The 13,947-nt window shown below is 34.0% G+C and overlaps 1 protein-coding gene across 4 annotated transcripts in view; it reads right to left on the reverse strand.

Annotated features, from left to right (window-relative positions):
* TRPM7 (transient receptor potential cation channel subfamily M member 7) overlaps positions 1-13,947 on the reverse strand; it is a 122,080-nt gene that overhangs the window by 39,109 nt on the left and 69,024 nt on the right. For all 4 annotated transcript variants that reach the window (XR_005198217.1, XM_017517885.1, XM_017517886.2 and 1 more), the window contains exons 14-21: positions 11,730-11,870; positions 11,314-11,448; positions 10,464-10,744; positions 8,726-8,954; positions 7,490-7,645; positions 7,266-7,409; positions 4,883-5,011; positions 2,777-3,055 (exon numbers count right to left, since the gene is read on the reverse strand). Coding sequence is in view for 3 of the 4 variants with exons in the window: in XM_017517885.1 (XP_017373374.1) it covers positions 2,777-3,055; positions 4,883-5,011; positions 7,266-7,409; positions 7,490-7,645; positions 8,726-8,954; positions 10,464-10,744; positions 11,314-11,448; positions 11,730-11,870 (1,494 nt within the window). In the remaining variant the exon portion in view is untranslated. The remainder of the gene's footprint in view (positions 1-2,776; positions 3,056-4,882; positions 5,012-7,265; positions 7,410-7,489; positions 7,646-8,725; positions 8,955-10,463; positions 10,745-11,313; positions 11,449-11,729; positions 11,871-13,947) is intronic.

Raw genomic sequence — 13,947 nt, forward strand, 5'->3', positions numbered from 1 at the left:
AAAAAAAAAAAAAAAAATATACAGTGACAGTAGAAATGGAAGGCAAGATATGAAAGGTAAAGGGGACAATAAGTAGTCAAGGCTGGATAAAGTAATTTTATGGAGGCTTAAGATTAGAAAGAAAAGTTGTGCGGAGAGCTGAGTCTTAAAATGTCAATTCAAATGAAGAGATTAGGCTTGATGCTTCATCTTTAAAATTTGGTTAGATTAACAAATAAATTTTCTTTTTAAATTAAGAGCTGTGTCTTTGTGACTTGCAGAGGCCTAACACACTCCAAAATTCTTAAACTGGATATTCTTATATGCAATATTCACAAATAATGCCATCATTGAACATTTGAGAGGATTACTGAGAGAATGCATGTTTTCAAATTAAAAAATTATTGCAAAACAAACCAAAAATATACTGGGATAAAAGATTTTAATAGGCAAAAAATTTATCAAAACATTATCCATGCTATTTGACATATTTTAGAATACAAAGCCAGGTCAAATATTCCAAGTGAAACCCAAATTGGTATTGAAGTAACCTAAAATTATTCATGGTCTGCAGTTGATGATTCATAGTCGTTTTTGGATTTCACAAACCTTTTCACATAAAGCCTAAACGACAACCACTTTCCATGAGGTTGATATAAATTTAATTAATTAAAAATATGTGATTATCAGCTTGCTCATAAAAATGACGATTCTTAAAGTAAAATTTAAGAAAATGAGGATTATTAGTCTGAATGTATAATGTATATAGACTGAGTGGGAGAAGTTTGGTATTTACCATGTGATTTTCATTAGTTTGCTATTAAAAGATGTATTATGTTGATGTAAAAGTAATTGCGGTTTTTGTAATTACTTTTGCACTAGCCCATAAAATGTGAGGTAGGTTTCTTCTTTTTTTTTTTCCTTTTTTTTTTTTTTTTTTTTTTTTTTTTTTTTTTTTTTTTAGGTTTTGGGGTACACGGGAAGAACATGCAACGTTGTTGCATAGGTACACACATGGCAGTGTGATGTGCTGCTTTCCTCCCCATCACCTAAGGTTTCTTCTTTTTAATCTTTTATTGTCTTTAAGCTTTTCAAAGCTGTTTCTTCTGGTTAGAAACTCCCTGCTCAGAAGAAAAATCCTATATATTTTCTAAACTCCTTTGAAATGCTACAATCTTTGCGAAAGCCTTCATGACAGAATTGGTTACTAGCTCTTCTATCTTCACATAACAATTTTTATTGGTTCACATATTGTATTTTTGCATTTTACATATTTTTCAATAGCTACCTATCTGTTCACAGAGACTCAATTTTGAGTTCCATGAGGATCTGGACCATGTCTTATTCATCTTTGTAGCCCCAGCTTAGTTTAACTCTTAACATAAAATAGATACACAATGATGAAATGATGAATGTTAGAATTAGAACAACCACCATTACGAAATTTCTGAAGGGGGTGTAAAGGGAAGCTAGCACTAGGGGAAAACAGACAATGATGGAAAAAATGACCAGTTGACAGAAGAAAGACATCCTAGTGGAGGCTGGTTCTAGAGAAGATCACAAATAAAGACTTCTGTACTTTCTAACTCTTCCATTTACATTACCATTAAAGTAACTAGATACCACTAAGTCCCTAAATAACCTGGTAAGCAGTAAGAGCTACAACACCTTTTTTTCATGCTAAGATGTTATGCTAAACCCAATTCTTCCCCAAAAAACCTTAATTGCCCTATTTTTCCTTGAAATACCATAATAATGCCAAAACGTATGAATAATGAGTACTACTTCTTGGATGGGAAAATTAGTACACGAGTAATTCTCTATTAAGGGGAGGAAGATACATTCTCTTGGAGAGGAATAGTGCAGCGTGAAACAGCAAATATTATATAATAATTTATATTTAGGGAACCTAAAAATCTTATTTTCAAGATGCAAAGATAATCTTGTGAGCTTAGTAAGGTTACTTAAGAAATATTTAATTTAGAAGACTGATTTTCTAAGATTAAGGGAGTATAAGAAACTCTATAAATAGATTTTTGTATTAATTAAAATGGAACAAATATTTTAAAATAATTGAGAAACAACATATATTTTTTAAGCCTATTTTGATAAAACTACTATACAGTCACGAGAAGTTTGAAACAAACATATGCATTCATACATGTTTTGAGGGATGGAAGGATATACACTAAACTGTTAACAGTGAACGTCTCTGAATGGTGATTTGACTGCATTTGCTGAAATTTCCTAGGAAGAACAAAAATTTCAGAATAAGGAATAGCAATAGCTGTATTGCAAATTTTGCCTTTTTGCCACTGAAAACCAAAAGGAATTACGGCAAGGAGTAGACTCAATATATTTTAGATTCAGTGTATAAAAAATTACACACTAAACTTGACATCTAGATTTAAAAAAATAAAACCTGCCACTCAGGTAAGACTATGCAAAAAAGCAAAATATTGGGCATATTATCTTAGGAAAAGACTAGATATTCTGGATTTAACTTTTGAAAAATAGCCTGGATCAGTGAAGACAGGAAGAAGGAGTTACCTACAGATATAAACCATAGACAGTATTGGTATAGCTAACATAATCTCACAAAGCACAAAATGGGTGTAGGGGATTGAAAGTAAGCATAAAAAACTCTTAAGGAATAGTAGATTTGAAGTAAGAGGCAAACAAAAACAAAATAAAAGACATTCACTGGCTCAAATAAAACTATGTTAATAACACTTTTTTGTTTTTTTTTTTAAAAATCAATAAACCCATGAGTATTATCAAACATCTCTCAACTTACCATTTTTCCAATCATCATTACATAAGGTCCTGCCTGTTGATTTACAGCTAGAAAATCTAGCAAACGCACATACCAAAATATTATGTTAAGACAGTAAATTAATCTTCCAGCCACAAAAATATGATTATCATATGCATTTGCAAAGTTCCATTTTGCTCCAAATCTTAGTCCAAATCCAATGAAGAAAGAAATTATGGCAATTGTATCACTGATATTGAAGTAATCACTAAACCATACTTTAATCTTCTGGTTTATTTTCCCAGCTTCAGACATAAAGATCTAAAGGTTTAAAAACAAAACAAAAAAAAAGTTTAATCAATTTATTCCTATTAAAACACATACAGCATTCAATTATAACATTACAGCAGAACTTCACATAGCTTTTAATTATTTATTTATTTTGAGACAGAGTCTCGCGCTCTGTTGCCCAGGGTGGAGTGCAGTGGTGCAATCTTGGCTCAGTGCATCTCCCAGGTTGAAAAGAGATTCATCCAACTAAGCAGCTGAAAATCTAGATTACAACACAGTTCTCTAGACCAGGCTTGTAAAATATTTTTGAAAAAATTGTTTTATTTCAAATTAAAGCAGCACATGGATATCTTGGTAGTAGCTGCCAAATATGCCTTCTTTGCAGAAAGTAAGTAACTCAATGGTTTAAGTAGCTGTATTTATCTAACTTATTTAAAACATATACCTCTTCTCCTAAATATATGATTTTAAGAATTATCTTTTGGGAGGAATGGTAACATGTTCACATCTTCAAAATTCATGGTATATCACAGATACTACGAACTCTCGATTTTACTCTTCTGCTTTAAGCCAATTAATTATTATTCCCATTAGAGGCAACCACTATTATTATTGTCTCCTCAACACTTGCCGAAGTATTTCATGAATATACATATTTTAAAATGCTTTCCAATTTGCTTTTATCATTTAACAAGTCGATTTCTTCAAACATGCTGATAATACAATAGATTTAATAAACCTATGGACCATAACACTCAAGAGGAATTTAAAATGCAAAATAAGCTATTTAATAAGAAATTCCTTCTGGTTTGAGTTGGTGTTTGGAAAACAAAAAAAAGAAATTCCTAAGATATCTAAGTGAGAGACAAGTATAATGCCTTCTAATTATTTTTGCAATTTCTTGCATTCTCTAAATGTAAGGCAGAGGCATGAAATAAATCAGAGGTACTTATGCAAATATGCTATAAAACAATATTCATGTACCTACTACTTCAAAAACAAAGTATAAATATTTAAGAAAAAAATTTTCTTCAAAATCAGGATATTACAAACTTTACAATTTAAACTGAAAATGGAAAGACACAGGGATATACATCTAAATGATCATTCTGTGTCAATATAGTACATTTTAGTAGGCAGTACAATATAAAAGCAAAATAAAGACCTATTTATTTTATTTTATTTGAGATCGTCTCGCTCCTTCACTCAGGCTGGAGTGCAGTGGCATAATCTCGGTTCACTGCAACCTCCACCTCCGGGATGCAAACTATTCTCCTGCCTCAGTCTCCTGAGTAGCTGAGATTACAGGCACCTGCTACCATGCCCAGCTAATTTTTGTATTTTTAGTAGAGATGGGGTTTCACCCTGTTGGCCAGACTGGTCTTGAATTCCTGACCAAGAATGATCTGACTGCCTCAGCCTCCCAAACCACTGGGATTACAGGTGTGACCCACTGAGCCTGACCTAAGACTTATTTATAATTTACCTACCTGATTGGCTAAATTAGGTAGGTAAATTAAAAATCATTTAATCAAATATACTTAATACTTATGAAGAGTGATAGAGAACAAAAATGTGAATGTTCAGGAAATAAAATAAAAATATAAGCTACATTTTTATAGGCTACATTTCTGACACAAATCATTTTATTTATAATGGCAACAAAGTATACAGCATACACACATCTCTATTCTTCATCATTATTTTGGGAACAGCAAAATTACACAGGTTTTACACTTCTACAATATCATCACACACACACATACCCACATATACACCCAAAACAAACAAATGAATAAAACCAGAAAATCCTCCATGTATACAGTAAATTATTGGTAGAAAAAATTAAAGACATACCTCACGGACTTTCTCAATGGCATAAGTAAAAATATAAGCAATAACAATCCATTCTTGAACTGAAGGTAATTGTTCCATTTGTACAAGAACCACAAAGGTATAAAGCATCAGAAATCCTAAATATGCCAACTAATAAAAAAGTAAAGGTTATATAAATATTGGTTACAAAATAAATATTTTAATTATGAACATCTTCAAGCACACATAAAAACAGACATTAAATGAATCTTCATGAATTATCCCCTAGTTTCCCTTACTTTAAAACAGTTTTAGAGATACCTCTCTTCTTCAGCAGAGACATTGCATTTACTGGACTATAAATGGTCTCCAGCATATAAACCTGTTGTTCTACAACTCTGTCAACCTTTAGTGTCCCACAGAAGGGATTTTATAATCAGATTTATGTTCTCAGAACAGGCCACACAATTCTATTTAACTCATACCTAGAGTATCATAATATATTAAAATTACTGCAGAATTTCACCACCATAATCATTAAGGAACACATACTTCCTGCCTCCTTCCTCTCCCAAACAAACAGTATTACTAAGAAAGACAACTAGGGCAGGGCACAGTGGCTCATGCCTGTAATTCCAGGACTTTCGGAGGCCAAGGCAGGCGGATCACCTGAGTTCAGGGGTTCAAGATCAACCTAGACAACAGGGCAAAACCCTGTCTCTGCTGACAAAAAACAAAAAAGCAAAAATTAGCCGGGCGTGGTGGTGCACGCCTGTAATCCCAGCTACTTGGGAGGCTGAGGCATGAGAATTGTTTGAACCTGAGAGGTGGAGGTTGCAGTGAGCTGAGATCATGCCACTGCACTCTAGCTTGGGTAACAGAGCAAGATTGTGTCTCAAAAAAACGTCAGGGGAGAGGAGTGGGGAAGGACAGGAGGGGAAGGGTAAGAGGAAGGGAGAGGACAGAGCAGAGCAGAGCAGGGCAGGGCAGGGCAGGGGGGAGCAAAAGACAACTGGTATTTTCTTAGCTCCAAGTCAGTAAAGTTGAAACCCAAAAAGTGGAAAAGATGTGAAGAAGCTTTCCCCAGGTAAGGGAAGAGCCCACCTTTAATACTCTTCACAAAACAAGTTATAGAGAGGTGATAAAGCTTATGTATAGAAATATATTTATTTCATTTCAGAGGAAAATCCACACTTATTGACCCTTAAAAAATCATGGCTAAGAATCTTCTCTCTCTCTTGTCTCTACCAGTCCTAGAGTAAGTCACATCCTTGATTTGATTATCTATGGCAGGCTAGGGAACTAAACTGCAATAGAGAAAGAAGAGAGAAATTCCTGTAGTCACCCACATTGGCTATTTTAATGTAGCCATTCCCACGAATGCAAATGTAAGAAAACTACCCTAGTTTCATTAGTGGGGACAGAATTTGGAGATTAGATCAGATAATTGATATCTGCAATTTCAGCCTCTGAATAGGAAGGAATAAGAAGAACATTTTCATATAGAGAAGTAAGGAAATGTTAGTCTCAGGTTAATGGTCATGTGTTTGGGCAAAAAAGCAACTGCCAAAGAAACAAATTCTTATTCATGAAAATGAAAAAAACTCCACAACAACAACAAAGTTAAAAACATCTTAATTAAGGGTGTTCCTAAGAAAAGGAGTTAAGAACTCATTTACTCAGCCCCTGGTTAAAAGTAGTGGCTAATCTTATTTACTGCATCACCTGTTCCTTCAGGTTGGTCCATGTAGGGAGAGTGGCACCAGCAAGATAGCCAACTATCTTTCCTAGTGCTCACTGTCCACCACACAAAACAACAAAAACAACATATAAACACCTACATTTCAACTAAAATAATAGGTGAGGCCATCGTTCTATGGACATAGGCTCTTTAATATGCTAGTAAAATCAATTTTTCCATAAAGCAATTATATGGCAGGTAATCAAGCATACACTTTAATATAATTAAAGAAATAAGCCACAGATAAAACCATACAAATGATCTGGATTACTTTTTAGCATCATCAATGAACACTGCAAACAGGTTTATTTCTAGACTTTTATGTATTACCTGCAAAATCTTAAAGCACAAAAAATTATAAGTGTGTATCAGAATCTCTTTTGGTCCATCTTTTACCATTATTTTTAGTAGATGATTAGTATTTGCTACCAACTTACAAAGGCCAATGGTTATCAACTATTTGTTAAGCACGTTTTTAGTTCCAATTAGAACTAAAATTTGTCAGTGTTTATCACTCTAGATGTTGACCATGTAAATTAAACTAAAGCAAACATATCACTCTTTTAAATGTGAAATGTCTTTTCAGTGATCTAAGTTATATCAAGATTAGTATGGATTCTGAACCAAAGGTCCCTCAAAGTCTATCTCTTAAAAACATTATGCTTCTGTAATTTAAAAACATACCGTGTTAAACCAGAATTTTACAATTGGTGCATGATAAAAGGCATAAAACTTTCGTGTGATTGGAAGCTTTTTTGATTTTATTTGTATCTCCATTTCATTCTTTCCTTCATTACTATCCAAAATCCTTACTTCTTTAAATACTTCCTAAAATTAAAAAAAAAAAAAATTATTGTACAATTATTCAGAACAAACTTATATTTACTTTAAAATGTTTTCCTGCTTACCATGGGGATCTCTTCTGTTATGTTCTTAAAGTTGTTTTCGCTGTCATCCATTGTCATCTGATGAGCATCTTGAGATTGTGGAATATGGGACATTTCAGCCTTAGTTTTATATTCTAGCAGTAATATGGCAGGTGGAACTAAAATGCTTAGTATGACCTAAAATTTTTAGAAACATAATTTTGCATTTCAAAATTAATGGCCTTCAAGAATAAAAACAAAGATATTAAATATCTTATATTATTAGCCATTTTGCCCCTAGTAGTGGAGAGAAAAAAACAGAAAGTTCATGTCCAAGTTGAACTGTTAACAAAACATTTGATTATTATGATAATAAGGGTATAGGATAGATTAAATAACTATTATAAACTTGTACTTTACGTAAAATCAGATTACAATTTGTTCAGAAAACACATTTTGTTTAAACAGAATTCAAGCCTTATAAAGGTGCTATGTGCTTAACTTTATCCTTAATCTCTTTTCAAGTGTTCCATGTCATAACATGATTACTCAGCTCATACCTCTACAAACAAAATGGTTTATTTCTAAAATTTTACTTATTACTTGCAAAATCCCAAAGCATGAAGAAATCATAATTGTGTAACAGAGATTCTGTTGGTTATTCAATAGCCTATGGTTAAACTATTTGCCTGATTTCTGCCTGCTACATTTCTGCACTTTAATTTAAAAGATAGAACAAAAAGCAAGACCCAAAGCAGTATCTATCGCCATAATAAAACTAAAAGCACATGCCATTTTACTCAAGTTCTTAATCATAAAAACTGGGCACATGGATATGCTTATCTATAAGTATAAACTGAGTATATGAATATACTCATTCAATATACTTTAAGCAACTTAAAAGTAACAGACTATTAAGTTATTAGATAAGTCTGGAATTTCAGAATTTGGGAATAATCCTTTCATAAAGCAGTAACTTTTTTTCATGGCTGCTCAGGGCTATAATTTCCAATATTTCCCAATTGTTGCCCTTCTAGCTCAAAGAGAGGCCATAATCATTATACACACCTGAAAAGGATTCAAGAGTAAAGAAGAGGAGGAAGAAAGAAGCCCATTATGCTACTTGGGATGAAATGCCAATCACCCTTCTCCCCCTCACTGCCCATACCCCCCACCATTACCACCACACATCAAGACATTTTACTATATATTTAGACTAATTCCTCTGTTCTTTTTATCTAATCACACGCTTTACATCAAATTATTTCTAAAGTATACCTTGTACCAGGAATTTTTCCTCATATTCAGCCTTCCCATCCACATATCAGATAACAACATTTGTGTACAGGTGTGGGCTACAAAAGGTCTAAGTCTTGAAGAAACTGCTAACTTAAGGCAGGTTGAATTACTCCAGTTCTTGAGTTCATAAGTGAGCAATTTCATAGCCATCGTTTCATCTTGTCTGAAGGACTGTTCTAATAATTCAACAGCCAACTGACCAAAATCACTATAAAAAGATAAAAGCCAAAATATATTCAGATTAACAAGCTACAATTTTAAACCACTATTCTTACATACATTAATAATACTCTCTTTTTAATAGTCTTATGCACACTTACAGAATTACGAGGCATTAAAACCATTACTTTATGTTTTCAGACATCTACATATATGTAGAAATCACAAAATATTAAAATATGTCACATTATGTACAAGACCGAAAACGTGAATCCAGAGCACTTTCTCCCAGTCCTAGAAATCAAACTATAATCTCAAAGGGAATCAAAACTCACAATGCTACAATGTGCTGTTCAAAAAAGTTTATGCAGTATTTCAAAAACAGAAAATAGTTGGTACCTGGTAGAGAGAAAGAACAATGTGACTAGGGACTAACTTAATTATGAGAAACATCCCAGTTTTGAAGTCCAACTAAGTAACCATAGGATCCTTGCTAGAGTTATTTTCAGTAACAATTGTCACTGTCCTCTAAAGACACCACTTGGGCAGATGGAGGTGTTAGTATCTATTAGAAAACTTCTACAAACTACTTTTCCAGTTTATATTCCAATACTGGCCCCCCCAAGTAAACTGTAAATTTTTATGAACTATGTTACTATTCTATGTATGTAGTTCTAGCTTCTCAAGTGCCCTCCCAGTTGAATTCAGTCTATTTTCTTAAAACATAGCTCCAACCTGACTTCTGCCCTTTCTTTACCAATTCAAATGGAACTTTTCCCAATATAAATTGCTACTATTTGCAAAAATTAAAATGACTTCTGGCATTTCTTCTTTCTTTGAGACTGGGTCTCGCTCTGTCGCCCAGGCTGGAGTGCAGTGGCATGATCATAGCTCACTGCAGCCTCAACCTCCTGAGCAGCTGGGACCACGGGCAAGTGCCACCATACCCAGCTAATTTTTAAATTTCATGTAGAGACAGGGTCTCTCTATGTTGCCCAGGCTGCACTTCGTCTTTCTTGCTGAAATGTTTAACTCTGGAGTTGCAAACAATATAATAGCCTCTTTTTCATATACAGAGGCAGAAAGTTTATTTCTCAATTAAACAAATAATATGCTTAAAAAATAATTTTCCAGTCAGGCACAGTGGCTCATGCCTGTAATCCCAGCACTTTGGGAAGCCGAGGCGAATGAATCATGAGGTTAGGAGTTCAAGACCAGCCTAACCAACAGGGTGAAATCCCATCTCTACTAATAATACAAAAATTAGCTGGGTGTGGTGGCATGTGCCTGTAATCCCAGCTACTCAGGAGACTGAGGCAGGAGAATCACTTGAACCTGGGAGGTAGAAGTTGCAGTGAGCCGAGATCACGCCACTGAACTCTAGTCTGGGTGACAGAGTGAGACTCAGTAACAAAGGAAAAAAAAATTTTCTGTCAATTGTACCAATAAGATTACACATATAAATACAACACCGTTAAGTATGTGGCACTGTAACAGCCACTCAAACAAGATCTACTTTGAATTTTTAAAGTGTTTTAAATTATAAAATATCGCTTACTTGGAATACTGTTTCAGTTCTTCTGAAGTATCATCTACCAGGTCACTCTGCTTTGCTTCATATGCCATTGAACGATAGATCTTACAGGCAACTAGCGCTTTAGCCATTGATTCTTCACCATGTTGCCATAAAAAACGGGCCATGACCTGCCTCTTCATAAGGCAAGCCCAAATTAAAAGTTCATTAAGTGGATAAGGAAAACGCTTGGTTTCAGGATCATCAATGTCTACAATTTCATCTTTGGTTCTTTTCTTCTTTCCTTCTTCCATAACTGTATCAATCTTGTAGGGAAAATAAAGTTACGAAGCTCATTATATAATAAGGCCATATAAAATTATGTCAGTGAAAATTTTAATAAAATATCCTTTACCTTATTCAGATCCATAAAACTGCACATAATAGCATAAATTTTATAAACTTGATTTTTATTATAGCTCATAATTCATTTTATAAAAATCTATTTCAACAAAAATGTCTTTGCAATGAACATTTTCCAAAATTTAAGCGCCTAAACATTTCAACTAATATTCTAACAGAACATAAGTTTAATAAAAGGTTAAATAACATTTTCGTCGTCCATGTTCTTACTCAAGTAAAACTGGAATGAGGGGGTCAGGCAAACCTTTATTAAAACATTTTAATTTGGTTATATCATAGCTAAATATGAAAATGTAACTGAATCATTAACTTATAATGAATATCTCTGTATATGAGAAAATGACAATTCCAAGACATATCCAAAAACGAAAGACAATTTTTACTAAATCACTTAGGTTTTTTTGTTTAATACTAAGTAATTTAGAAAGAAGAAAGTAAAAATCCAGAAAGAACAATATTTAAATAAATTTACCTTTGGTCGGTAGGGCTGTGCTGTCTTAATGAAATGATTATGCCTCATCTTTTCCTTTTTATCTGCCCTATTGCCATAAGATTCATGATTCTTTCGCAACTGAGGAGTGCTGCTGGAGGTATTTCGGCCAGACCTCTGGAAAATGAGATCTTATTAGCTTTTATAGATTTTAACATGCTGACATGTTATAAAAATTCAAGAATCAATTTATATATGCGTGGAAATGTGTTTGAGTATGCACATAAAATATGACTGGTTTAGGATTTTGATGACAAAATATTTCTAATTACTCTAAGTTGAAAATCTTCAATTTTATGACAATGTTACTTTCCCCATTCTAATGTTAATTCTTAACATTTAAAGTACATGCATTAATGTTAAAGCACATATATAGATTCCCCCCAAATTTTACATACCCGATTATTTCCACCAAGACTATTATATATTAATCGAAAACGTTTTTTAGTGTAGGTGCATCTGTAGGTTCCTCCCATGAGATATTCAATAACAAGTCCTACATCAATTAGAGTGATCTTATATCCTGGAGGAAGATTTCCCTAGAAATAAAACATTTGTTTTAAATAGATCAGATAGTATTTCTCAATACTGCCAAGGTCTGCCTAGCAATAGGCCTACTTTCCAAAATGACAAATGTTTACTTCTTAAAAGCAGCAAGGGTCGGATGCAGTGACTCATGCCTGTAATCCCAGCACTTTGGGAGGCCAAGGTGAGTGGATCACCTGAGGTCAGGAGTTCGAAAAAATCAGTCTGACCAACATGGTGAAACCCGTCTCAATTAAAAATACAAAAAATTTAGCTAGGCGTGGTGGTACGTGCCTGTAGTCCCAGCTACTCCAGAGGCTGAGGCGTAAACTCAGGAGATGGAAGTTGCAGTGAGCCGAGATCTGACACTGCACTCCAGCCTGGAAGACAGAGTGAGACTTGGTCTCAAAAAAACAAAAAAAAACAAAAAAAAAAAAAAAAAAAAAAAAAAAAAAAAAAAAAAAAAAAAAAAAAAAAAAAAAAAAAAAAAAAAGAAAGAAGTGAGCGTTGCTAGCAGCTATCTTTACAGGAGAAATAAATTCTTGTTTCTCTATTTCCTCTGTGAAATTATGGGATTCTGAAGTTCTCAGGTCTTAAAGGTGTGCCTTGAGACAGGAGCATGACCTAAAGCAGGAAGATAACAATTTCATCTCTCCATTGTCCCGATACTTCACACGTAAGAGACAATGGAATTGCTAATCAGCCAACTATTCCATTTTCACTGTGATATATATAAAAATAGCATTTTCCTACAAAAATAATGCTGTGTTTTGTTTCCAAACTGGCCCACAAATACAAGTTTTTTGGTTTTTTTTTTGAGGCGGAGTCTTGCTCTGTCAGCAGGCTGGAGTGCAGTGGCACGATCTCAGCTTACTGCGATGTCCACCTCCCAGGTCAAGCAATTCCCCTGCCTCATCCTCCTGAGTAGCTGGGACTACAGGCGTGCACCACCACAACTGGCTAATTTTTTGTATTTCAGTAGAGACATTGGCCAGGATGGTCTCAATTTCCTTACCTCATGATCCGCCCACCTCGGCTTTCCAAAGTGCTGGGATTACGGGTGTGAGCTGCGCTTGGCCTAATATAAGCATTTTTTTTTTAACCAAAATTATACTGGTGATATTACAGGTTTTTAGAGTGTTGTCAAGGAATTAAATACCACTTGAAATGTTTAAAGCTAAGACTTCATTTTCCCCATGGCAATTTACAAATGCACTTTTGGAACATACACCGTTAGTGAGTTTGGAAAGACTGCCTGTTTCAAAATTTAAAAACTGGTTAATTTTATTAAATAATCTTAAAGGGATTTAATCATCAGATAATTTGTATTTATTAACTAATTCTGCCCTCTTACCATCACTATTTTTTTATTTTCCTGATTATAATGTCATGATCTTGGTATTTTTTTTTTTTAATGTCTGTATTTTTAATAAGTTGGTTTCGCCAGGTGCAATGCCTATGCCCGTAATCCTAACACTTTGGGAGGCTGAGTTGGGTGGATCACCTGATGTCAGAAGTTCAAGACCAGCCTGGCCAACATGGTGAAACCCCGTCTCTACTAAAAATACAAAAATTAGCTGGGCGTGGTGGCGGGTGCCTGTAATCCCAGCTACTCAGGAGACTGAGGCAGAAGAATGGCTTGAATCCAGGAGGTGGAGGTTGCAGTGAGCCAAGATTGCATCACTGCACTCTAGCATGGGCAACAAGAGTGAAAAAAAAAAATCTTAGTTTTATCTGTGAAATTTCTAATTTCTAGATAGCTACATCCTTTGAATCTCTAATTTGAAAATAAATCAAAATACATCATTTCCATCTTGAATACGAGATTTTTGGTTTTAACTCAAGCAACCTCAAAATATGCTGTATGATTGAGAATGTCACCTATGATATTCTTCACTATTTATTAAAAATAACAAATGCCATTACGGTATGAACCCATTTGAATAAGAAATAAGTAAAATAATGTGAATAACCTAACAAATGTCATGATGATCAAGTTTTCAAACTACACTGGTAAGTCATAAAACAAGTTATCAATTTGAATCAAAATATTCAATTGCTGCCTTTATTTTAGGATTTATCACTTATAGA

Source organism: Cebus imitator, unplaced genomic scaffold (genome assembly GCF_001604975.1).
Source record: "Cebus imitator isolate Cc_AM_T3 unplaced genomic scaffold, Cebus_imitator-1.0 Scaffold651, whole genome shotgun sequence".
Classification (NCBI taxonomy): Eukaryota; Metazoa; Chordata; class Mammalia; order Primates; family Cebidae; genus Cebus; species Cebus imitator.